At 51.3% G+C, this 26,813-nt stretch overlaps 1 protein-coding gene across 1 annotated transcript in view; it reads right to left on the bottom strand.

The window, feature by feature from the left end:
- Window positions 1-7,558: 7,558 nt before the first annotated feature.
- The window catches only part of ANTXR1 (ANTXR cell adhesion molecule 1), a 104,117-nt gene continuing 84,862 nt past the window's right edge, over window positions 7,559-26,813 (bottom strand). The window contains exon 18 of the mRNA XM_027697591.1: window positions 7,559-10,983. Coding sequence (XP_027553392.1) covers window positions 10,711-10,983 — 273 coding nt within the window. The 3' untranslated portion in view covers window positions 7,559-10,710. The remainder of the gene's footprint in view (window positions 10,984-26,813) is intronic.

Below are 26,813 nucleotides of genomic sequence, written 5' to 3'. Positions count from 1 at the left end.
CTGTGTGTGCAGGATCTCTGTGTGTGCAGGGATCTATCTCTGTGTGTCCAGGATCTCTGTGTGTGCAGGGATCTCTGTGTGTGCAGGGAGCTCTGCTCTGCCCAGCATCAGTGGTTCTGCAGCCCCTCCCCGGCTCCCCCCTACCTTCAGAGCCCGAGGGCAGGTTTGCTTCCTCCTTGCCAATCCCACGAAGTGGTTCCTGTGAACTCCCCTGTTCAAACTGGTTTCAGAGCTGTGGGAGCTCAGTGGTGTTGGAATTGCAATGCTCCGGTTCCTTCTCTAAATCCAGCTTTGGGTTTATTATGATTTATTTGTTATGTTCCATGACCTTTGCCTGCTAAAATCAAAGGTCACATAAGCTGCTGGGATCCCTCCCTCCCATCCCAGTCAAGATCTGTGTTTATCCCACTGAATCAATGGATTCTCTGGCTGGTTTCCAGCAGTTTGTGCCTTCTTTTTTTTTTTTTTTTTTTTTTGGTTTCTCACATTCGGGTCTGTTTCTTATTGATTTAATTCTGTGTTGTGGGAACGTTACAATGTGCCACAGTGGAGGAGGCCGGTGGCCTGGGTGGTCCCACACTTGGCCACAGCTGCTGCCCGAGGCAGCCAAGTTTTGCAGTCAGAAATCCTTTGGAAGGGGTGTCAAGTGAAGGCCAAGTGCTGCAGCCCTTCTCCCAGCACACATCCTGCAGCCAGGAGGGGCAGGACGGCCCAGCACTGCCAGCCCAGCTCCAGACACAGCCCCTGCTCTCCCCTCAGGGCACACACTCTGCCAGCCTGGCACAAGCCACAGCCAGAGCTGGGGAGCTCTGCCCGCCCTGGAGGTGGCACAGGGATGGACAAACTGAGCAAACAGGAAAATCTGTGCTAGACAGTGGCCCAGACGGGGACCAGGACCCCTCGGATTCGGAGCCACCCGGCACTGAGGGGTGTTTAACCCACCCCAGGCTGCAGGAACGGGTGTGTGATGGGGCTGCCCCACCACAGACGGGAGGGACCCACAACCCATGGAGCCATGGAATGGGTTGGGTTGGGAGGGACCTTACAGCTCATCCAGTGCCACCCCTGCCATGGGCAGGGACACCTCCCAGTAGCCCAGGTTGCTCCAACCTGGCCTGGGACACTTCCAGGGCCATCCAGGTCTTACCCCACCAAGCTCCCAAATGTCCCTCAGTGCTGCTGGAGCACAGACAGCCCCGGGCACAGCTCTGGGGGTGCTGGGGGGTCTCCTGCCCCCACAGGGAGCAGCAGCAGGGACGTGCAGAACAAGGTCAGATGAGATCCATGACATCAGATCCATGACACAGGCGTGCAGGACTTCACAGCATGGCCCAGACTTGTCATGGATTGCACCCTGGGATCACAGGATACAGCTACTGGTGCTGCTGTTCCCTTTCCTGAGATGCTTCCCAGGAATGCCTGAAAAGCTTTTGGCTTTAGCAGGAAAAGCCAAGCCCTTGCTCCCCTCTAACATTTGCCTTCGATTCTTTCCCAGGTCAGACAGAAGAGCCCCTTGTCTGCCTGGCCTTTGTATGGGAACAGGGGGGCTGGGATCCTGTGGGATCCAGGTGGGATCAGCAGCCAGCACAGGGCTCAGTCACTGTCTGATGGCTTCCATGTCCAATGGGCACTGAAACCTTTGCCAGTTTGGCCTCAGAGGAGCAGATAGAGTTACCTCCATACTTGCAGCATTACCTAAACTTTCCCCTGCTGCTACAGGGAACGTTTGGATGCTTAAAGAACCAGAAATCTGTTAAAAGGAACTAATCCCGGGTTTCTTTGTCAAAAAGCCCCCAAACTGTGCAGTCATGCAAGCCCAAAGAGAACAGCAAAGGAAACAAGACGGAGCTCCAGGGGATGGCACGAGTCAGGATCAGGGGCAAAGCCAGTGCCAGAGCTGGGCACAGAAGCACAGACCCTTTTCAGAAGCACATGTGCAACACCTGGTCCCAGTCATTATCTATAAATCCCAAAGGAAGGTGTGTTCCACCTGGGAACACCTGCTGAGGCAGCACATGGCCAGGTTTTAACTGTTAAGAAGACAAAACTTTCATAAAATCTGGTGTTCCAGTACCTGAGCTCTAGTTTTACTTTAGCAATAAGTGCCACCAACAGCTCTGCTCCTTATATCCTCCCAATCTGGCTTTTCCCAAACCCAGGGATGCTCCAATCCACATGGGATTGCTGCTGGCTGGGAAATGGGTCAGTCACTGGATATAAACAGGTTCTCTGCTGTGGAGGCACCTCCAGACTGGTTTGCTCTCACAGAAGGAGCAGCCCAGGAACCAAGGACTTGGAGTTACCAAGGACTTTCCCTGGTTTTGTTGCCTCCAGAGACTGACTGTGCCCTGTGTAAAGCCAGAGGGACTGGGGACAAAACTACTGAGGACTTTGCCTGTTTTTTTTTGCCTCTGAAGGCGGATGGTGCCACGTGTACCCTCAGTTCCCCCACTGTCACAGTCAGGAACCAACACCGCTTTTCTCTGAGTTATTTGGGTCAATGCAAATTACTCAGTCTCCTAAAAAAAGCAACTTATAAGATTCTCCTACAACTGCAAAGGAGAAAACAATGGTTTGCTGTCATGCCTGGAGGACAGGCTGTTGTCACAGGAGTGCCCAGGATGCAAATCACAGCTCTGCCAACAACTGCCTCTTTCACCCTGCACAGGTTATTTGCCTCCACATCCTTCTCTAACAAAAAAAAACCCCAAACCTATTTTATTTTGCAAGGAAATTATTTTCACCAGATTGTCTCAGGCTGGGGGAGCAGCCTGGACCATCCCCTTCCCCACCCAGACAGGAACAGGCAGAGGCAGACAAATGAGAATGACTTCAGACTTTGACCTTCTGAGCTGGACTGTTTAAAAAAAACAAACAAAAACCCGTCTGATGCTACTGCAGTTATTTCAGTGCATTTTTAGCAACTGGAAATCTCTCCAGTTTCCATGACAGGCTGTGGAACAGGAGTCTGTGATCGCTGTCGCATCATCACACACACACTGATCTCACCCCAGAAAAGTTAACGACTGTCAAATTCCCATCAAAACAGAAATTCCCAAGTTCTCCCCCGTGGGATCTGTTCTGGCAGTCCATGGAATGCTGCCCACGTTGGCTCCCTTGCATTAGACACAGTTAAAAATACCTCCCATTCATTCCCAGCAGTTTTTTCCACATCTGCCGTTGCCGTGGTTACGGGGTCTGTGCCGTGTGAGCAGGAGGGGGAGGCACAGCCCCCACGGTGAGGGCATTTTGTCCTTGCATCCTTTCACTGAAGGTATTCAAGGGCTCACAAGCACCCCAATACCTTAAATAAAATAGTATTTACATATATATATTTATTTATTTAAATCAAAAGTTCACAAGCGTCCTGATACCTTAAATAAAATAATATTTCTATATATAAAAATACATTTATTTATATCACAAGCTTACAAGCGCCCTGATACCTTAAATAAAATTATATCTATTTATATATAAATCCCTTAAATAAAACCTGGGAATCAATCCCAGCCTTCTCCTCAGCCACTTCAGTCCAGTTGGGCAATGTACAGAAATTTTCATTTTGTCTGAACTCAGGCACTTCAGAGCCAAGATCAGGAAAAAAAAAATCTCACTTTCCCAGAGGATTTTTTCCCCAGCTTGTCTCTAAAACAGCTCCAGGTTTGCCCACACGAGTCACAGCAGTGGCACCATGGGAGGTTACGTGGGAATTCTGACAGGCAGACAAACCTTCCTGAGGCCAAAGGTGCTCCCATTTCTCATGTCAGCCATGACCAAGAACAGACTGAAGGAATGCAGACATTCCCTATTCCTGCCTGGCTTCTACTTTCCCAGAGACTTTCCACTGAGTAAGGAATACCTGGAGGAAGGATCCCCACATCCCATTCCCAGCCATCCTCAGGTTACAAACAGGCAAGAAGAGAGAAGCACAAAGCACCTCGTGGGAGCAGCTGAAGACACACACCCCGAGGAGGTGCCAGGAGGGATTTGGAGTGGGAATGGAACGTGGGATATCGAAACCCCAGCTTTCCTGCGAGACCAAGTTACCTCATTGCTCAGCTCAGTTTTCCACTCCCTGTGGTATTTTTGCACGCTATCGTTTCTCCATCCCTGTTAATTCCTCCAGCTCTGGAAAAGGCCCCACAGTTCAGTGTCTGTGGGGAACTAGAACAATCCCAGCCTGGGCTGCACACCCACCGTGAGGGGGGAAGCACCCGGGGTGGAGGGGCAGAGCTTCCCCACCAGGGACACCCCGCTCTGGGGACATCTGCACTGACCTGGCGGCACAAGAAAACCCCTTCCCTGGTGCTCTGGGCCTTTCCAAGGTGTTTTCCCTTCCCCTGATAGCAGGAAGGACCCTTCCAAGCATTTCAGTATTAAAAATATTTAAATAATCTCAAAATTTGCTCTGGCAATGTGTTACAGACTTTCACTGTCTGTGTCACACAGGACACACCGTCTGCGTCCAACATTATTTATTTTGTAGCTTGTGTTATTTTCACAAGTACGGCTGTTTCTTCAAAAAAGTGCATTGCACTCTCTGGCAACCACGACAGGGAGAGGATGCTCTGGGTCTGAGCGTCCTCAGTGTTTTCATCAGCCCCACACAAACCCTTTTCTGTGGCTCAGAGGGGTTTTCTCTGCCAGGTCTAGAGGAAAAAAAAGCAATTTCTTTCCCTTCAAAGTGAGGAACTCCTCAGCTTTCTCAGGGCAGGTGAGCCCTGGGGGAACACCCAGGGCAGAGCACTGGGAGCAGCCCCCAAACCCCCCCTGCCGGGGTCTGTCCCTGCACCCCTCGTGCCTCCTGTGCCAGGGCAGCATTCCCAGTGCCAGCTCTGCAGCACAGCCTCTGTCCAGGGGCAGAGCCCAGGGGAGAGCAGCCCCTTCCCTCGCGGCCTCTGCACAGGAACCACAGAAATCCCTGGAAAAGCCCAGCCAGGACTCGCCATTTCTGTTCCTTCCCCAGGCCCATCCCGGCCTCCTCCTCTTCCTCGCTCCACAGAGGAGCTGGTGCCTGAGGCACTGTGCCACCACCCCCGGGCCCCTCACACAGACAGAGAGCCCCCAAAACCCCTCACACAGACACAGAACCCCCAAAACCCCTCACACAGACACAGAGCCCCCCAAAACCCCCCATCCAGACACAGAGCCCCCCAAAATCTCTCACACAGACACAGAATCCCCCAAAATCCCTCACACAGACACAGAGCCCCCAAAACCCCTCACACAGACACAGAGCCCCTCAGTCCCCCAGGAGCCCAGACTGGGAGCCCGGCCCTGCTCCAGCTGGGAATCCTTGTGGGGCAGGTGAGAGTGAGCCCAAACTGGTGTGAATGAGCCCAGACTGGTGAGAGTGAGCCCAAACTGGTGTGAATGAGCCCAAACTGGTGAGAGTGAGCCCAAACTGGTGTGAGTGAGCCCAGACTGGTGTGAATGAGCCCAGACTGGTGAGAGTGAGCCCAGACTGGTGTGGATCACCCAAGCTGGGTGAGGCCTCGTGTTCAGGGCTCCAGCCCAGCCGTGTCCCCCTTTGCTCTGGGACACCTTCACTCCCAAATAATGTCCTGTCTGGGGAAATCTGCCCCGTCTTTTGCCCGGTGCTGCAGCCTGGGCTGGATCAGCACAGAGGGGTCCCTGGGACAGGCCCAGGCTTTCCTGAGGCAGCTGATGGAAAGGCAAACCAGCCTCCCTGGTCCCACTGCTTTCCTGTTTGTTTTTCGTCCATGTAGTGATGGGATTTCATTTGGCCAATTCCGTGGAATTCCACGCCCTGACAGACCCAGGGCTGCCATCGAGGTGAGTTTGTTTGCACTGTCTCTCCTGAGCTCAGGCTTAACTTTCCCTGTGTTTTTTTTCACCTGTCCCTTCTAAGCAAAGCAACTGATTTTGTTTGAGTCTTGGTTTAAAAAGCACCTTCTGGCCGGGTGAGAGCAGGACCTGCTGAGCACTGTGACTTCCCTCTCTGCATTTACAAGTTTGGCTTAAATAAAACACAGTAAGAAAAATGCAGGCTGAGCCCAGACTTGCCAGGTTGGACATGCTGAGGGAAGTGCCAGCTCACCTTTCCAGAGGAAGGTAAAAGCCTCGGTGTATGTGCTTGGCTGAAGGAGAGCAGGTGCTGAGGCTGAACTTCTTCATGCTCCGTTAATCTCCTTTGTGGAATAAACTATCCCAACCATAGCAAAACCCAGATGAGTTAGTAATAGTTAAGACTGGTTATTTCTGATGGCTGTGCTCTGTTCAAAGTGCCTCTGGGAAGAGCTCATGTGTGAAATGGGAGTTTGGGAGGCTCTGGGGACCAGGGGAGGAAGTGACAGTTTGGGCTGTGTCACATCCCAGTGAAAACAGCCTTTATGTCAGGCAGAAGTGCTCTGGGAAGAAAATCACCAAGCTTGAGCTCCCCAGGATAACAAAAAGCCAGTTTTTGAGGAAACCTGTTGCCCAGGATTCTCCTGCTTCGTTTGCTTTCCCTCGGCAAGGAACTGCACAGAGCCCGGCCCAGACTGGTGTAGTTCTTTAATAGTAACATCAAGGGCAGCAAGAGTAATGACTGAATTTAACACGACACATGCAACAAACAGAGGGAGTAAAACATCACTGGCTGAGCTGACAACATGAAATTCAACAGCACAACAGGGTCGGTTCTGCTTCTTCCCTGCATCAGCACCACACACAAGTCAACATCCTTGACTGGTTACCCCAAGTCTTGCCAGAGCCCTCAGAAGCCAGACACCCCCCTTCCCCAAAATAAACAGTGCAGAAGATGCCTGCACACACCAAGGAGTAGGGAGGGAATTTGGGCAACCGCAAAGTTCACGTGGGTGAGCACTTCAAAGTACAGCCAGCAACAATCTGTGACATTCTGGCAATTAAAATAAAACATAATCTGCCTCTTTGTCAAACACAGCTGCTCAGTCCTTTGAGGCTGCGAGGCACTGACAGAGAGTTTTGAATGAATGAGAAACACTGGGAGGAATCAAAGTGACCTGTTCAGAGCAAACCAAACGACTGGTTATTGGTTTGGTGCCATCAGACACCTTTTACTGCTGCTCAGACCAGTCCAGACTGGAGCAACTGGTAACCAGTGAGACCTGCTGGGGTCTCTGAGATGGCAGAGCAGCTGCAGCGTCACTCAGGTCCTTTTGTTCTGGAATGAACGTTTCCTTGGGCGTTGGCTGGTGTGGACTGATGGCAACACAACGTGTTCCAGGACAGGTTTATAGACACAGAGTACGTAGGGCACCACACCAGGGCACGGTGCTCCAGCATCCACCCTCATTTACACAGCATTAATTGGCAGTGCGAGCTGAGTTTATTTCAGGACCAAGTTTTCACCCTTGATGGCCTTACATTAAGTTCCCAAGTCAATCTTTAGGATCTGGCACAAAGGGAGCACAGATTTTAAAGGCAGGTGTGGTACTTTTGGGAGCCATTTCTGCAGCCAGATGTAGGTTGATCCTAAATCACAGAATCACAGAATGGTTTGGGTTGGAAGGGACTGTAAAGCCCACCCAGTGCCACCCCCTGCCATGAGCAGGGACACCTTCCACTAGCCCAGGTTGCTCCAACCTGGCCTTGGACACTTCCAGGGGTGCGGCAGCCACAGCTTCTCTGGGAATTCCATCCCAGCCCCTCAACACACTCACAGGGAGGAATTCTTTCCTAAATACAAATCAGGTACAAAATTCACCACCAAACATGCTCTCAGTTTTTCTGAGAACATTAGGAAGTGTCTCCAAAGCCAACCCACTGCAGACTGGGAGTGCTTGGCTTTGTCCCCACGCCGTGCTCCGGCCGGATCCCACCCCGGATCAACCCCTTTGCCAATGGAGCAAGGGGGGTGTGTGGCCTGGAGCTGCAGTGCCTCAATTAATGCCATGTAAAACAGGTGTTCGTCACTACAGGAAATATTTGTACATTTATAAAACAAAGCAATACAACCGTAAAGAAAAAATACAACAAGCACAGCTTGATACGATAACATGCCATGAAATGTCATTGGCTTTAGAATAATTTACTACAACTTGAAAAATGTTCTTTTATCCACAAGGGATAGGAAATGCTTCCATCTAACATATGGTAAGCATGCAGCAACAATATGTACAACAAAAAATTTGGAGCTTGTTTTTCATTCACAAACTGGATGATTGCATAGGGGGTATTTGAAAATCAGGGTTTTTCTAGCCTAGGCTTGATCTAGGCTTTGTTTTGCTTCTTTAAATCTGTAGGGTTTTTTTCCCTTACTTTGGGGAGAATGAATATTTCTATATACATCTGCAAGAAGTCATGGAGAATACACTGCTTTTATTTTTCCCCCAGCAGTAGGTTTATTGGTTAATTAACCAATTAACTAATTTATTGGTTAATTGAACTTAAAAAATAAAATTCCCAATGCCATATTGAAAATCAACTTCCTTTCCACCTTTTTTGGAATACTGAGGATCTGTTAGGGCCATATCTATTGATCCTGTATTACACCATTCCCAGTTTTCACACCTTCCATCATGAAACCAAACCAAACAGCTCTTTTTCTAACCAGATCCCGTCCATCCCACGAGGGAGTCCAACCAAACTTGTGTCAGGGTGTTAAAGCTTCTCCCTCCCACCTGCCAACCACGAAGTCGTCCTGTGGAACCATCCACGGCCTGGAGCTGATAAACCTGAAGGGGTGAGCAGCAGAACTGGTGGTTTTGCTCCCAGCTGGGCACTGCTCCGTGCTGCCTGCAGCCAGAGCAGCGTGGGGGGAGCTGAGGAGCCTTTGGGAAGGACAGCCAGCCCTGGCTGGGGACTGGATCCTGGGGTCCATCGTGACGGGTGTTCATCTCACCTAAGACCTGACCCTGACCCTGGGGAGGGTGAAGCTGGTGTGTGACAGTGACCCAGAGCCTCGTGCTGAGGGCTCCCTCCTGTCCCCACCCAAAGGGGCCCAGGGCAAGTCTCCACTGAGTCTCTTTCCTCTCTTCCCTTTCCTCCTTGAGCAATTTTTTTTCTTTTTCCTTTTTTTTCTTGTTTTGCTAGAAAAAGCTAGAATTAATATATCCAACAGCACTGAAGGAAGTACTTGGCAAAGCATTTCTTTATCTGGTAAAAAATGAGGTGACAACCCTTCACTATCCATAGAACTGCAGATACAAAGATGGTTCATCTCTTATGACTCTGCAATTTGCAGAGACAGAGCTTTGTGAGAACTGATCCCGACAGGAACCCAGGGAGCCAGAGGTTTGGCTGGAATGCTGAGTGGTCCCACCCGTCTCTGGCTCTGGGATGCAAAGGCAGGTGCTCAGGTTTGCTGTAGGATACAGGTGTGCATGAGTGATGCAGAGGGATGTGGTGGGGGTCCCGTGGAGGTGAGGAGAAAGCAGGAGAAATGCAGCCAGTGCATTCCTTGGCAGACTGATTCCCATCTGGAGAGTCCCGTGGGCTGAGTTTTGCCTTAGTCAACAACTGCTAATGGGAGTGATGCTGTGGAGAGCTGACAGGAGTGAGTAAGCACACTGGCTCTTCTTCACTCCGAGTTTGGGAGGCATCTGCTACTTATTTAGGAAAGGAAAGGAAAATACAAAAATCCACATGAAAACGTTTCTAGGGCAAAAGAATGGGATTTACAGAAACAGGAAGGCATCAGTGGTGACCATTTCAAACTGTCAGAAACAAGGAGCCCAAGCAGACTGGATTTGGAGACCTCGATACACCAAACCTCTGGTTTGTATTCAGAATCTTCCCCTTTAAAGTGGAAACATTAAATTACACTTCAGAGCTGCGGAGTGACTGACTGGATGCACATCATTGTCCAAACTGAACACAAAGGCTCTCCTGCCAACCTTACCTTTCCCAGACTCCAGTGTTTGCCACCTCCTCTGTCCCACTGGCAGCACTGCAGGCTGCCCTGTCCCCAGTTGTTGGTGTCCTCAGGGATGGGGTCACAGCCTCGTGATGCCCTGACTGGTTTTATCTTCCCATGTAATTAATTTTCCTTGTTACACTCCATTTTCATCCACCTGCACTTCCACATACCAACATCCTCGGATCCACACCCCAGAGACCAACCCCTTCTCCTTTCCAGACCCTCTCAGATGCCAATACCTTCCCGCCTCCAGCTCCTGGTCCGTGGGAACAGCTGCCTGTGAGTGATTCTCCCCACATTTAGAGGGTTCCTGTGCTGGCAGAGCTGCTGTTGTCACCGTTCCCTTGGCAGCTGGCACAGGAGGAGGAGGGGATCAGTGTCCTGCCACACATCCAACCTTGTCCCAGGACGTTTGTGCAGCTGTCTCCAGGTCGCTGGCTGGGATGTCTGCACTTGGAAGAGTCTTTTGCAGTCCTTCCCCGGGGAGAATTTCCTTTGTAAAGAGCTCACTCTAGTTATCCATTCCTTTTTTCCAGTGTATCCTGGAATCACCATGATGGGGCACAGGGGGACCAGGTCTGGGGAGAGCCTTGCTGGAATGGAACTCAGGAGTTGTTTGTCCTGCTCCTGCAGCCTCTTGGCTTTTCTTGCTGCGATAGTTTGGTGGCACCGATGCACAAGGGAGTCAAAAAATAGGAGAAAACTAAAGGAGAAAGACGACTACGGAGCCGCTGGTTCTGCTGTCACCCGTTCCAGGAAGGCTCCGGTTCCTCTGCCCCCTTCCCCCCAGGAGGGATGTGATACAGTACTGCTGGAAGAGCCTCTGGGACACTCGTGGAAGAGACGGGAGCAAGGCCGACCCCCCCCTAGACTGTGGGGCGAGGGGGGGGCCGGGAGGGAGGGGGGGCCCGGTTGGGAGGGGGGGCCTGGGGAGGGGGGGGCAGCGGGGGGAGGGTGGAGGATGGGGAGGGGGGGTGTGGGGTGGGGGAGCTGGGCGGAGGGGGGGTGTAGATGGGGGCTGGGGGCGGGGGGGTGTAGATGGGGGCCGGGGGGGGAGCTGACGGGGGGTACGAGTTGTTGAGGGGGTACTTGGGGGGGGCCTCGGTGTTCTTCACTCTGGTGAAGTTGATGCAGCGGCCCTGAAACGAGAGAACAGGGGAAAAGCAGAGTTATCACTGAGGCAACACATCCCAGCTGAGCCACCCCCGGGCTGTGCCCAAATCTGCCCCAGTGCCAGTGCCCCGGGTACAGCCCCGGCCCCACTCCCTCCCCGGGGCTGGGAGAGCAACTCCTGTGCTGAGCAATGAGAGGGGACACCCCGACACAGCTCTGGCTGCAGAGCAGGAGGAAACCTCCCCTGCTGGTCTCCAGCTCCAGGATCTTCCCAGCGCAGCACGGGGCACTCCAGGTCCTGCTGACACTGCAGGAGCCTCTTCCACAGAATCAGGGAATGGTTTGGGTTGGGAGGGACCTTAAAGCCCATCCAGTGCCACCCCCTGCCACGGGCAGGGACACCTTCCACTAGCCCAGGTTGCTCCAGCCTGGCCTTGGACATTTCCAGGGATGGGGCAGCCACAGCTTCTCTGGGCAACCTGTGCCAGGGCCTCCCCACCCTCTGAATAAAGAAGTTTGCCTTAATATCCAATATAAACCTGCCCTCCACCAGCTTAATGCCATTCCCCCTTGTCCTTGTCCCCCATTCCTGTGTTTCAGAGCTGGCACTGGAGTCTGTGCACAGCCCATGGTCTGTCCCTGCAGCCACAGGTGCCTCTTCCCACACCTCAGCCTTGAACTTCCAACAGCACAAAATCTGGGCTCTGCTCCTTTGGAGCCTCTCTCTCCTTCCCACACTTGGCTTTTGTGTCCCTTTCTACCATTTACCAACCAGGCAAAAGGGAAGGTTCATTTAACAAGGACAGTTTCTTGCTCAGAATTTTTCCTGAAATGCATCCATTCCTCATCAGGATATCTTGATACTCAAGTGCTTGTGAGAAGCCAATAAACTACTTTTCTCACTCTTTGGTGCTAAGCTACAGTTTGTTGTACATTTTTAAACAAAACCTTTGCCCTCTGAGCTGTTCTTTTTTTCTTTTTTTTCTCCAAAGTTCCACCTGCAAAAGATCCCACTGTAAATACTCGAATGTCAGAATCAGCACTATTGTATTATGGATTCATTCCTTTAGATATGAAATCATCCTAAAAGGCACCAGAGGATTTCTGCGTCCATTCTTTATTTTTTGGACTTGTGAACATGGGCTTATTTTCTGTTTTCCTCTTTCCTCTCCCAAAGTAAATGTTTTTCCTGGTGAAAAAATGCCAAAGGGAGCATTGAGCCCCTGCAGGCTGGAGTAGATTTGTCGGGGTAAAAACATCAATCATTCAAATCCTCTCTCCAGCTCTGAATCTCCTCCCAGCCTATGGACAAATGCTCTGCAGGAAGGGCCCAAAGTGAACAAGGGAGATGCTGGGAGAAGTGGTGCTGGGAGGATGTGACAGAGGAGAGGGAGCCAGCGTGGAAGGGCTGAGCCAGGGATGCACAGACAGGGTGACCCAGGGATGCACAGACAGGGTGACCCAGGGATGCACAGACAGGGTGACAGGGATGCTCCTCTCCAGGAGCTCTGCCAGCAGGATCTGTGCTCTGGGGATGGGGAGGAACATCTGCCTGAGCCCTCAGAGGGAAGGGGGTTCCCTGCCCAGCACTGGGGCTGGAGGAGCAGCCCCAGCCGAGCTCAGCCTGCCTGGGGCAAGCAAAGGTCCTTTAAGGGAGGCAGAGATTCCCCAGTGCCTTGAAGTGCATCGAGGTGACCCCCCCACCCCGGGCTGCTCCTCTGAGCCCTGCATTTCTGGCTGCAGGAACAGCCTCTGGTCCAACCAGGCTCTCCCTGAGGAACAGGCTGGGAGCAGAGCAGAGCCCCTGGGATGGTCAGAACACACCCACGGTGATGCCCCTCCCTGAGGATCGAGGCTCAGCCTTGTCAGGCTTGTCCTGACAGCGCGACACGGGGGAGGGACAGGGACACCACTGCCCCACACTGAGCTGCCACTGCTGGCTGTGCAGTGGGGCTTGTTCTCCAGCCCTTGCACAGGACAAATGCCAACACCAAATGAAGTGCCAGAGGGAGCAGGAACGCTCCACACATCCTTCATCTCCAGTGCTGCCCAAACCAGGGCAGAGCACAGCCTGCAATGAGCACTCCCTGCCCCAGCCCAGAGCACCCCTGGGCCCATTTGCTCTCCCTGGGCTCCTATCTCTGCTTTAACGTTGTGTTAATGCACTTTGCTGAGATTTTAAGTAAATACTGTGGGGAGGCCTGCTGAGTGAGGCGAAGTCTGACCCTGACATAAACTGTTCTACTCAGAAAAAAACCCCATGAGAATGTTTTCCTTGTTCCAGTGCCACATCTCCTGCCATGCAACTTTAGTCATTTCAGACCATTTTTTGCACTACTTTGTTTTCTTTATTTATGATGAGAATAAAATAAACCCGAACAAAAAGCAGTAGAAGTCAGAAATCGTGGCCAGAGAACAAAAAGTTGCAGTTGTTTTTGTATGGAGAGTTGCTCTGTCTGGATGCTCTGGGAGTGAGGTTATGGAGCTGTTGGTCCAAATGGGACTGAGCACTGCCCTGAGAGCATTCAGGAGGATGCAGAGAGGCTCAGAAACCTTTGGGTTTGGGGCTGGGGCAGGGCTTGAGGACTACAAGCCATCTCGTGCTCAAGGCACGGTTCAGAAGGGTAAAGGAGCACATCCTGTGAATCCTGGGCACTGGCAAAGATTTGATGAGAATGGGCTGGGACAGCTCAGCAGTGCCATTATCAGACAAAAGAGGCTCCCAAGTCACACCAGCTGTCCCTGCACTGTGTTTGCATCAGTCCTTGCAGTCAGCTACGACCCAGAGAGCCCCTGCTCACGAGCTACTGCAGATATCCACGACCAGAGACGACTCCTTCTCCAGGAATAGGGTTGCTTTGCAATGACAGAGCTCTTTTTTCCACTGTGATTAATTCTCCCGTGTCCTTGCTAACCCTCAGACATGGCCTGTGCACATGCTGCTCTGGGCAAGCAGCTGGGCTGGAGTCTGAGCACAGGCTGCTCCGATGCAGGGCAGAGACAGCACAGGGACACAGACACGAGAGCCAGACCTGACCCAGTTAACTCAGGTTCAGACTTCCCCTCACTCAGCAGGCCTGTCCCAACGTATTTGCTTAAAATCTCAGCACGGAGCATCACCTCCCTCTGCCCCCTGCCCTGTGCTTTATGCTGGTCTCACTCCAGAGTTCAAACCTTCTCTCCCTAGCACAGGATGGATGTGCTTTTTCCCTCAGCTCCCACATGTCATTCCCTATCCCCTCCCATGTCCTTTGCTCCCAGCTCACTGTGCTGCCCTGCACTGACAGTGACCTGTCCGTCCTCCTGCTGTGCAGTGGGACCTGCAGAGCATCCAGCACGTGTGGAGGGCAGGGACACAGGGCAGGCTCCCCCCTCCCTTGGAGAACTGCCAGACCCAGGGAGCTCTTGTGTTCCATCTCGACTTTCCTCTCACCCAGATGGGGGACAATGCCAGAGAGAACTTTTCAGGCCAGATGGACTGAGATGGACTTTGGCAGCTCCCCTGCCTCAGAGGAGATGGGGAAGCCAGCAGCTCCTCAGGGAGGAGAACTGTCAGACTGAATGACAAGAGCATGTCCAGGAAACAAACTACTGTGCCCTTGTACGAGGGGCAGCAAATGTTTTACTGGTGCCCTGGGTACAAATGCAAAGCAGGTCCAGGAGGGAGAGAACTCCTTTAAGCAAAGAGCTGGATGCTACCCCCTTGTACCTAGCAATATGATAACAAAAGTGCAGAGGCTGTGCCAGCAGAGTGTGAGACAAACAGTTTAACCCTCAAGCTCTCAAGGAGTCAGCTCTCTCTGAAACGTGTCCAGACACGTTTTCCCACCTGCACTTACCCAAAGTGGGGCCTGACTCACAACTGGGCTCTGTGTGTGAACTGCAGGAGGAAAATAAACCCTCAGCATTGCTGACCTGCTCCAGTCAGCACTGTTGGACCTGGAGAAGGGTCTGGATGAAGAGCAGGTTGGTTGGCTCATCACCCACCCAGCCAAGGTTTTCCAGGGCTCCTCATTGCCAGCACAGTTCTGTTCATCCCACAGATAACAGAATTGGATGTGGCACTAACAGATCCTCTAAATAAAGGGGCCCAAATGCCTTGTTCAGCCTTGATGTCTGGATGCAAAACCAGTGGGAGTGTCTGAGGTACCACAGGTGAGAGGATGTCTCTACTGTCAGTGGGACAGGGACCACAGGGATCACAGGCTCACAGGGACCTTCCCATAGCTGAGATTTTATGAGGGTCTCAGTGACCACCAGTTAGCAGCCCCTCTTGGCTCCCCACCAAGGTTCATCACCTCGTTTAGGTGTCCAAATTTAGGTGGGGCGGATGTGGAAGATGGTGTCAGAATATCCAGGAGGCAGGAAATGAACCCATTTCCACTGAATGCTACTTTGCATCCTTCAACAGAAAGTCACCTTTAATCCCAGGAGAAAAAAACTCCTTAACCAGGTTAAACCAGAGCTTTGAGAATGAGGAGCCAGTTCTGAGTCTTTCTAGCAGGGAGGCAGAAACTGGAGATCCAGGATGTATGAACGTAGGGAACAGGCTGGATATTGAAAGGCTGCTGTGTCCAATGCCTTGGCTGAGTTTTATTTCCCTTTGTGCAGCCACAACCCTTCAGGGGGGAGAGTCACAGCTGTGCCTCAGAAGAGACAATTGAAGCAACATGGAGACATTATTAAACCTGAAATTTAGTGGAATCAGCAAAATCAGCAAGGGCAGTTCACTCTCACATTTTCTGTTGTTTTTCTAGAGAGCAGCTCTGGGAGGCTCAGGAAAAATCAATTCTGCTCTGAGTGGCCTCGCTCTTGCACTTCCAACAGCTGAGTTAGGGCTGGAGGCAGGAGCAGTGCCATGGACACTGGGAAATGGGGACTGTCTGGAATGTCTGTGTCCACAGACACCGAGCTGTGGGGGCTGGGTGTGACCAGGGACAGTCTGCTGGGTGTGACCATGGACACTGAGCTGGGTGTGACCATGGACACCATGGGGGCTGTGTGTGGACACTGGACCATGGGGGCTGTGTCTCCTCTGCCTCCTGTGTCTCCTCTGCCTCCTGTGTCTCCTCTGTCTCCTGTGTCTCCCTTGTCTCTGGTGTCTCCTCTGCCCACAGCCCCTGTCCTGGGAGTGCCCCAGGGTTGCACACTTGATCCCAGCCTTTCCCTTTGTCCTTCCCACCTGGCTGAGCAGCACTGCCTGGGCTGGCAGGGCAGGGTGGCCGTGGGGCTCTGGGGACAGGAGCCTGCAGGAGCTGCAGCTCAGGGTGTTGGTTGCTGTTCAGGAGAGCAGTTGGAGCCTTTGTGCCTGGCAGGGATCTGGGGGCAGAGGTGCTCAGAGCAGCAGGTGCCTCAGCCAAGCTGTGGCATTTCCTGGGAACTCCAAAGCCTCGTCCAAGCCACTTCCCACCCCCTCCTGCCTCTCCTTCTGCTTTTGACTGACTGCAAGCTGTCAGGGAGCTGGACTGTCACTGAGAGCACCACACTGGGACCTGCACAGACACTGCCTGGGGTTCAGTGTGCTGAATCCACCCTTCTCCTGGGATGCTGCAGGATTCCTTTGCTCCCTGACCAGCCAGTCCTCTGGCCCTCATCCCAACAGGACTCAAACCAGGACGAGGCTTTTTCCTTTGTCCCATTCCAGCCCTGCTCTCTGTGGTTCCAGCTGTTCAGGAACAGGCTCACACATGGCACAGCAAAGAGGGAATTTAGGAAAGGGAAGTGGGTCCCAGAGCAGGGACATCCCCTCCACAGGACTCAGGAGCTCTCTCTTTAACAGACAAAGATGGAGCACATTTTTCTGAAGCAAAGATGAAAAATGTCTCTGTTGTTTTTGGTTTCCTATCAAGCTGGAATTAATACCTGGAAAAATATCAACATTTTAAGATCATAAAACACTGGGACTGGCTTCTTTTGCCTGGTTTAAAGAGAGGCCTTGGAAAAGATATGATCCTTAATGTTATTTTGTATGGGTCAATAGTAATACAGACTTTCCATAAACAATATCCTGGTTTACCCTGTTGCTATGAAAAGGAGGAGAGAGAATTAAAAAGAAATACAGAAATAAAGAAAAGAGAAAGAGAACAAGGAAAAGAGAAAGTGAGAGGAAAAGGAAATTTAATAATCAGCCTGTGATTTGATATCTGATTCTGACTCAAGCATTCACAAAAACTTGAGGAGATACTGGCCAAACAAGTAACAAGCAACCATTAAATATATTAAATAAATCTGAGAGTTACACTAGTGCCTGCAAAGACATGATTTGCCAGACTGCAGCTACTACAAGGGCAAAGCACATCCATGATGGGAGAAACCAGCACTCAGTTTTCGGAGACAAATCCCCCTCCCAAGGATCCCAGGGATGGTTTGAACCCAGTCCAGGCATGGAACTCCCCCAGATGTGTGAGGTGAGGAGTGGGGAGAGGAGGAGGAACAGAGTGGGGAGTCCCAGAGGGTCTGAGAGCAGCTCTGAGCCCACGGGGAGGGGAGGCAGGGACTGTCTGTCTGTCTGCCTGTCTGTCTGCAGAGCCAACCAGCACAGGCAGCTCATGCTCCTCTCCTGTGGCTCCAGGGAAAAAACTGCCCAGAGCCAACATGGAGTGGATCCTCTCTTGGGAAAGTGGTCCTTGCACAGGGCACTTTGCAAACCTCCCACCCCAAATGCATCCCTTTGTGCCTGGACAAAGGTGACACTGGGGAAAGAGCAGGGTGAGAATGACCCTGAGGATAATCCATATCTGCTTCCCCCCAACATTCTGTCACTGGAATCAGCACTGGTGGGCAGCTCGGGGGTCTCCAGGTGGTTTTGCTGCTCCAAACCCCTGCCAAGGTAACCCCAGATTCCCAGGCAGCTTCTATGACACGGTAGGATTCTGTGAGCTGGAAATAAAGCTGAGCTGGCAGCCTGCTGCCTTTTAAATCACACAAGGGGGTCTGGAGACAGCTTTAGGAAACTGTTAACTCGCTCCTGGGCTTTGTGAGGCAGCCCCTGGGTGAGCTCAGCCCGTGTGGAGTGTGCCTGGCTCTGCCAGGAATCGCTGCCTCCCGCAGCAAGGGGCTCATTCCCCGGCTACCTTTGGGTCTCTGAGTCACCAACCAGCCATTCAAACTGCCTCATTTCATGCTAAAATGTACAATAAAACATCACTGCAACTAAACCAGGCCCATCTGCATCTCATTACTAAAGCCAGAGCCTAGAGCTCAGCCTTGCTCATAAAACCTGCCTTCCCAAGGTATTCCTGCCACCTTGGCCACTCCATAAATAATAAATTGGAGACTTGAGCTATTTTCTCCCAAACTAAGAGGGAGACTTCCACTGATAAGGTCATCACCCCAGAGGGGTTCTAATAACCTGGTTTCTTGTTGCAGAGGCAGCACTGAGAACGGTGGGTGTTCTGGTTTATCCCAAAAGAGTCTGTGAAAAGCACTGCAGTGTGGGAACATTTGGAGCAGGATCCGGAGTTTTCTCTTGGGCCCCAGTACCAGAAAAGCAGAGTTTTCTGTTGGGTGTAGCCATGCTAGATTTGACTTTCTAAAGCCCAGGAACAGAGAGGTACAAAATGTTGTTTTCTGCTGAAGCCAGTGAGAAGGTTTGGGGATTTACCCCAAATGGGAAAGATAAACTTACAAAGAGTAGTGACAAGTAACCTTACACATGGCCACTGAGCTCCAGTTGTACCAGAGGCAGTTTCCCACACTGCAGACAAGCATCCTGCCTGCATTCAGCAGGAAAAAAGCAGCAGAAAACCCACTTTCCTTGATGCCTTGCTCTGGTTTGGTCTATTCAGATGCTAAAGCAATGGTTTATATTTGTGTTTATATGACCCTGTTCTGTTCAAGCAACCCGAAAGCTGCACTCATTGACTACAGGAAACCAAACACAGTAAAGAACTGGAAATAATGAAGAGCTTATTTAGAGCACCAGTTCAGTCACACTGGCTGGTGACTAAAGCTCCCTATGCACATACCTGTGCACATCCACTGTGCACCTGGGGCCCTCAGTGGTTCTGCCAATTCAACCTCCTGTTGAAACCCTACTCCTGATTTACTCATCCCTTCCCATCTGTGCCCGGCTCTCCAGACCTGCCACGACCCTGCAAACACCCCCTGCTCTGCCAGCTGGGGCTTGAGATCTCTGACCACACCATGCAGGACTGCACCAGCTGGGGAACCTCGTGGAAAGGAAACAATCAGAGCAAACTCCTCCAAAAAAAGTGAAACAAGATGATACAGCCAAATTGGAGCGTGGGAATGAGCTCAACAGTCTCCACGTCTGGCCCGTGCCAGAGCTGAGGAGTGTGGCTCCCAGAGGTGAGGGGGCATGTGCACATCAGCCACAGCCCTGATTGCTTCTGCAGGAGCTGCTTTTGGCTCATCTGGGCTGTGGGATGGGTGTCATTTCCAGGAAGATCTGGTCGTTCTTCCCGTTGTCTTTCTGGAAAGGAGGAGCTGGTCTTGGAGGAAGGCTGGGTGACACATCAAAGACACACCTCACACCAGGCTCTGACCTTTCTTGTGAGGGTTGAATAACAAAACCTACTGAGTATGAGGAAAAGAGAGAAAAACGCAAGTGAAAAAGGAAACACATTCTTTTGGCAGCAATAACTGGAACAACTCATCAAGGGCCGTGGTAAACATCCCTCTGGAGAGGCAGAGAGAGCCTTGCAGCCTCCAGAAACCAGTGATCTGAGGAGCATCCTTCTGGCTGCAACTTATCTTTGGGCAAGGAAGACAGGGCATGACTCAGGCCAGGATCTTCCATGGTGTGAATGTGAGATGAACATGACTTGATGGCTGTTTTCACATTACATGGCTTGGGACAATGACCCTGTGCAGTGCTAATGAAATGGGAATTACTGTCCACTGAAGCTTGTCCTACCAGTGCTTAGTGAGAAATAATTCCCATCCCTGCAATCCCTGTTTGCTGGATTTGCCTTGGATTCTGACATCAGTCCTAAAGGCACAACTTTGTGATTCTGTCTGGGATAAGTGTTGCCCTGGATCAAGGTTTGACTGGGATGCTCCCTTTAGGAGCTGGGTTCACCCTGTCTCGGGAAGAGGTTGCCCAGCTCAAGGCCCAGCTTGGCTTTGCTCTCCCAGCCCAGAACAGCCTGATGAGCAGATCTCCAGGCTTTTGGCTTTGGAGCTGTTAGTTCCAGGAAAAAGAGCTAATGTTTAGGTTAACTATTCCATGGCTGTCAATGGAAAACCACACCACAACAGTGTGTGTGGAAAGGTTACGGTTTTGTTCTCAGGCTCCACAGAACCCTGTGAGCTGGGATGTCAGGATGGGTTAAACAGCAGCTCCTGGGCAGTGCCTGTGTGGCCTCGAGTCTGCAGGGGGAAGAATCATCAGGCAAGCAGTAACAAGGCAAAGCACAGGGGTGTGGGGTGACCTGGGGGTCTGCACGGCTGGTTTTGTTCTCAGTCTGAAAAGGGACCATGTCTGGTGTCTAAAGCAGGGGGATTTGAAACTCTATCTCCTGGTTTCTGTTCTTTGCTTCAGGAGGAGGTTTCTATTCCCGACTCTGAAATCAGACAATTACTTTATCTCTGAATTTCCTCACCTCTAAAATAGGCTCCTAAGACAAAATAAGGGAGGACCCAGGGGAGTTTCCAGGGTGACAGATTTTGCTCGTGTGCTCTGTGATGTTCCTTGTTAATCAGTAATACTTGGCCATCCCCACATCACCCCTCACAGGGGCTACTCTCTAATAAAACACATTTCATGCCTTTCAGTGAACTCACTGGAGGTTTGTGTGGCAGAGTTTGCTCCTCAGTATCCAATTATGAACAAATAGTTACAGCTTTGGGGATGTTTTCGTTGGATTGTGTGCTCCAGGCCCAGGCCCTGGCTACCTGCTGCATTCCTTCTGGGTTTCTTCACACAGCTCTAACAATTCAGCCACGAGTTAAACCAGAATTCCTGTGTGCCAGCAGGACTTAACAGGTTTCACAGTTGCTGCTGAGCCTGCAAAGGGCTGAGTTTGCTGCAGGTCCCTCATGGTGACCAATCTTTGGTGGGACACTGAAATCCGTGGGCTCTGAGCTCCCACGGCCTGGGAGTCCCTGGTGGGATGTGGCCCTGATGTCCCAGGGGTAGGTGCCTTCTGCTGGTGGGGACACACGGGAAGGGGGGGTTCCTCACTGCCACTCCTCAGGATCCTGCAGGTACTTCTTACTTTCACACCCAGGATGGGGGGCTGACTAAAGAAAGCCAAGGATTGAACTAAACTCTAGTTTAAGTCATGCCTTGGATTACAGGTCAAGCATCTGCTGCTGGTGCCTTGGTTTGTGGGTGGGTTTGTGTGCCTGGCAAGTCCCTGAGGGTCCCTGGTTGCTGATGTAAGACCCAGGGTTCCCCTCACAACTTCTCAGAGCAGATGGACCCAGACACAGTCCAAGTTTTTCAGCTGGGACTGCTTACTATTTTCAGGAATTCATTGCAATCCCACAGGAAACAATGACCTGGCTTTCCCATAAGGATAAGGAGAGCAAGTCCAGCCCGCTGCTGGAAGCTGCAGGAGGGGAACACAACACCAATGCAGCATCAACATTCACTCAGCAAGAAACAGGCATGGGAGGGATGGGTTTCCTGGACATCTGTCACAAGGTGATTCTCTCTGCAACTCTCTGAATTCTGACAGAACCTAAACACCCACTGCAGTGTTTCCTGTGAGAATTCACATACCTGGACACTTTTCTGCATCTGGTCTCCTGGGTAGTGCAATTCCACCCCCACAGCACAGAATTACCTCCAGGAAGGGTTTTACTCCAACAGTTATTTCATTTACCCACAGCTGCAGAACTACTCACTCTACGCAGAGGAAAGTCTGAACGAGGGTGTTCCATTGGCTTGTTTTGCTCTTTAAAACAAACGAGAAACCCCTCTTCTTTCTCAGCTCATTACACCAAAGGCTGCCCTTTCCATGAGCCCCCCACAGGAACATCCCCTGAGCAGAGCCTGCCCAGCCCTCACTGCTCTGGAAACCTCAAGTCAACACTACACAGGCTCATTTCTTGCCTCAATTCAAATCATCCTTTGCAGTAAAGCTCAGCTTGTAAAACCCCTTGTGGGGGTTTCAGTGCTGCACTAAAATCTGGACAAACCCTGTTTTATACAGATTCTCAGAGGAGCAAAGTGCCTGGGGCTGAGGAGGGTGGGAAGGGAAGAGGAACCAGCCTGGAAACACAAGCACCTGCCCGTGTATCAAGAGGGGAGGTGGCACTGAGTTAGATGGACAAACCCCCACCACCATCTATGTGGTTGCACCAAGACTTCTTGCACCAAGACCTCTGGCAAACAAAAATATATCCTGCAAGTTTTGCCCAGTTAGACATCCCTGAAGGTCTCGTCCCCTGTCCCCCCGGTCCAGAAGAGCATTGCTCTGACCCTGCAAGGCTTTGGCACTCCCCCTCCTGCAGCCCAATCTGCAGAGGCAGTGCCTGCTCGGGGCTCTGACTCACATAAACACACACATAATTCAGTTTGGGCTGGAACTCTACACTGCTGATCCATGGGGCCATGCAATGGGTTGGCTTGGAAGGAACTTTAAAGCCCATCCAGTGCCACCCCCTGCCATGGGCAGGGACACTTTCCACTAGACCAACAGGTTGCTCCAACCTGTCCTTGGACCCTTCCTGGGATGGGGCAGCCACAGCTTCTCTGGGAATTCCATCCCAGCCCCTCCCCACTCTCACAGGGAGGAATTTCTTCTTCGGAAGCCGCATGGAAATTGTGCTGAGGGAGAATGAACTAGCAAGAAAAGCTGTTCCTTGTGGTTAAAGAGGATTTGAACTACATTAACAGAATATTCCAGCTGGTCTTGTAGATCCCCTGTTTAGTGTTCACGAGAATTAGTACCAGCACATTGTCCCAGTGTTTCTCTCTGTAATTCTCTGGACTTGCTCCTGCCCCTTTCCTCGGACGAGGTTCTGGTTTGATTTTACACCTGGGCAGCCCCTGGCACGGTGGGTTTGGTTTAAGCTGATGCCTGGAGCACATGATCACACCACTACGATGAACAAGCGAGGTCCCAGGGCATGTGGCAGCACTGTCCCAAGCTTTCCAGCCCAGATTTAATTCCCTTCCATGTCAGCACTGTGTGGGAAGTGAGAGATGACGAGTTATTTCCCAGCTCGGTCTGTGCAAGTACACAGCATTCTGCACCACACAGGGAAAGGCAGGGAAAGGAGACTTCGTTTTCTGGGAGCTTGAATTTGCCAGAAATAAAGAATCATTCCCATTCCTCAGATGGTGCAGCAGCCAGTGCTGATCTCCTCTGTGAAACACCCAATTATGCAGCAGATTGAAGGTTATTAAAAGAAATAAGAAGGGACAGAGAAGAAGGAAATTTTACTGTCACGTGGCAATGATTCAGGCTGTTTTTTTCTGTCCTCTGCATACTTTAGACACAATAATGGTCACCCACTCAGCTGGGGATGCTCAAAGGGCTGTCCCACAAATCATGGTCTGCTGGAACAGGTCAGCTCCTGGCACAGGTGACAAAGGTGCCACGAGGACAGACCTGGCCGAGGGATTAAGGTCTCAAATGTACACACCTGAACCTGCAGACCCTGAACCTCTGCCCTGTCACCATCACGTTGCAGGCACTTGAACCCACAAGGTGCAAACCCTGCACACCCCTGGCTGCTGCTAATCCCTCACATGTACTGCTGAGACCCAGCCCTTGCTTTCCCAAATGCCTGGGGAAAGAAAATCCATGGGATCAGCTGCATTCAGAGGACAGGAAAAGCCTCTGAGGAATGGAAGGTGATTCAGTGGCTGGGCCAAGGTCACCCTGTGTGTCCGTGGCAGAGACTGGAGCAACTCCAGGCTTTGACTCCCAGTTTAGCACCCAAAGCTCAGATCACACAAACCTCCAGCTCTTTTGGACATCTCAGATCTGGAATTACAATAGCAGGATGCAATTACCAGAGCTATCCATCTCCACAGTGCTTTTCTGCAGTGAAGGTTCACACAAATTGGCTGTAAATGTGTCTTGTTTCATATTCTGACTGCTCTGTTTATATTAGGACCAATTTGTATGTCAGCACATGCACACACACGTTCTTCCTTTCCCAGTAAAAGAACAACTGTGATTACTTTAATGGGCACATTTTCATGTATTTTGTGGCCTCACCCTCTCATCACAACTCACCCCAATCTGTACCAGAGCCCTGTCACTGAGATTCAACACAGTATCAGTTTTATGTGATTACAATCATCCTAGTTCTGCAAGAGTCCCTCTCCCTGCACCTTCATTAATTTAGGTAGGATACATCTTTACACATAATTACACATGGGCTTGTTATACTTTTTCTCCATATTTATGCCCTTCTGTATCTATATTTATCTATACAAACACTAACCGAAAATGCAATTAATGCAATAACAAATGAAAATATAATTTGCTCCCTGATTGAAGAGTTCCTGGCCAAGTCTGAGCTTCAAACACATTTTAATAACCCCATAAATTCCTGACAGAACAATGTTTAACGAGGAAATGCAACTGACACTTCAAAGAGACAAGAATTGTCTGGGTCCTGAGAGCAATTTGCACAAATAAGCATTCCTGTGCTCCACTGTAAAAATGATAAAGTTCTCTAAAAAATGTATATATTTTTACATCACCCCATCTGATGATGTTTCCAATATAAAAATAACCTCATTAATGCTGACAAGAATGCAAACCTAGTCTCTCGAAAATGTGAGAAGCCCACAGGAATCCCATGTGACTCTCCCTTCCTTGCCTTATTGGAACCATCTGTGTCTGTTGGTAACCTCAGACCATCTGTCCCCAGGTCTGTCTCCAAAAACCCAGAATTTCACCACCTTTTTGTGCATCTCAACCTTTCTGGGTGCACTTCAAAACGGGTCCTGAGCATCCCTCTCTTTTCCTTTTGCTCTGGGATAAAAGGTGCCTTGTTAAAAGCCTCTGCAGAGCAGACCAAGGTTTGCTCCCCGTCTGCTCCTGCCAGGCCCCCGCAGGGGCTGCAGTGTGACCATGGGCTCTCCAGCTGTTGGAGCTTCCCAGGAGCTGTGGCTCAGGCTGGTGCCATGCTCTGGACAGGGATGCCTTCCCTTCTGGCAGCTCTTGGAGAGGTCTCAGCTCTGTCTCCAGCACCATCCAGCCCTGCCCCAGCACCCCCTGCTCAGTGATCCCATGGCTGTGCCTGCTGAAGGAGGAAACAGCCCCACAGGGTCTCCACCTTCATTCACAGGTTCAGAGCCCGAGCAGCCAAGGGGCAAAGACAAGGGACTGTCTGAGGCCACAGGGAGGAAGAGGACTGGAACCTCCAGTCCCCACATTATCCCCTGCAATGGATATAAACTGCAGATGTTCAGTGCCTGCCCTTGCATCACTCTCTGGTTACAGACTGATGTGAACCTCAGGGCAGGGGACATCTTCCCTGACAAATCACGGATCCCTGGAAGCTGTGTGGGCTGCAGCAGATAAACAGCAACAATTACTCAGTGTGGGGTTTGAAGTGGAATCCGTGTTTCATTCTATGCAAGGAATCTTCTGAGCAGCTCAGCTCGTGTGCTGGCAGGGGATGCAGTCACCGATTATAGCAAGGGATTGCTTATATATGAAAATGATGTAACCCTGGGATTCAGTCCAGCTCCTTTCCAGGCTCCAAAGCAAACAGAGATGCCTTTCAGTTATTTTGCATCTGGCTTCACTTTTTTATCTTGATCAGTGGGTGAATTAAGGAGCCCATTCGACAACACTAAGTCTGAAATCTGCTTCCCTTTGTTCAGGAAAGAGAAGAGAAGGAAGGAGGTACAAACTGCTATCAAAACAGCTCCTCCTTGTAGCTTTTAGGAATATCATATGGTCAAAGGCTCCTGTCTGCAAATTTCCAGCTCCTCTTCACTAGCCATAAAGTTTGCCTGCAAGGGTTTGGATATTTATCCATCCTGAGAATGCTCCGTGCAGTGGGTGTTTGATTGGTGGCTCCGTTTGAGGCTGTTGGTTCCTGGGGGATGCTTTGCTAATCCCTGGCTCTCTCATTCTCAGGGCATGTCCATGGCTGGCAGCTTGTGCAGAGCTGGCAGCGTGGGCTGCTGCTTTGAGCTGAGTCTGAGGAGTTTGTTCAGCTTGTGTCGGGAATTCCCCGGAGCGGCCGCACGGTCGGACTGAAATGGGGCTGGTTTGGAACTGCCCTGGGAGACAAACCAGAGCCCAGCATTGCTGAGAGGAGCTGGGATGGCAGTGATGAGTGACCTGGGCCCTGCAGCACCCTGAGAGAGGAGAGCAGGCAGAAAAAGCTGGAAAACTGGAGCTGCCCTGTCCTAGACCTCCAAGGGTTCTGTCCTCTGAGAGCAGCAGGGCTGGGTCTGCACTGGGTATCTGGGCTGGAGTTCAAACCATCTGTGCCTCCACTTTCAAACACACCACTGGCTTGGACTGGTCACAAGCAGCTTCGATGGCCCCTTTGCTGCCAGGCTGGGGAGAGCATTCCTTTAGCTGTGCTTCCCAGCAGAACAGGATCAAACCCAAACCTGCCAGTGGGCACCTCTGAGAGCCCACAGACACTGCTGAAGGTTTGGCAGCCTGGTGAGGACCAAGTCTGTCCTTGTTGTGCCCCTGATCCAACACAGCTGTATGGAATCACATGGACAGGACACAGGAATTTATATCTGGGCTCACCACTGCCAAAATGACTTTGACAGCTCAAACCCTGCACCAGGAGCAGAGGGATGGGAGAGCATCCAGGGCTCTGTGTGTGCATGTGCAGGGCTGCCTGCGTGTGACTGTGCTCCACATGCTGTCCCTCAGCACCTCCTGCACCAGGAGCATCTGAACCTGCTGGATACAGCCTCCTGTCCCTCAGCACCTCCTGCACCAGG

The sequence above is a fragment of the Neopelma chrysocephalum genome, unplaced genomic scaffold, assembly GCF_003984885.1.
Source record: "Neopelma chrysocephalum unplaced genomic scaffold, ASM398488v2 Primary Assembly neopelma1_120, whole genome shotgun sequence".
NCBI lineage: Eukaryota > Metazoa > Chordata > Aves > Passeriformes > Pipridae > Neopelma > Neopelma chrysocephalum.
The sequence above is the reverse complement of the archived record's forward strand: the minus strand, read 5'-3'. Positions and strand labels throughout refer to the sequence as shown.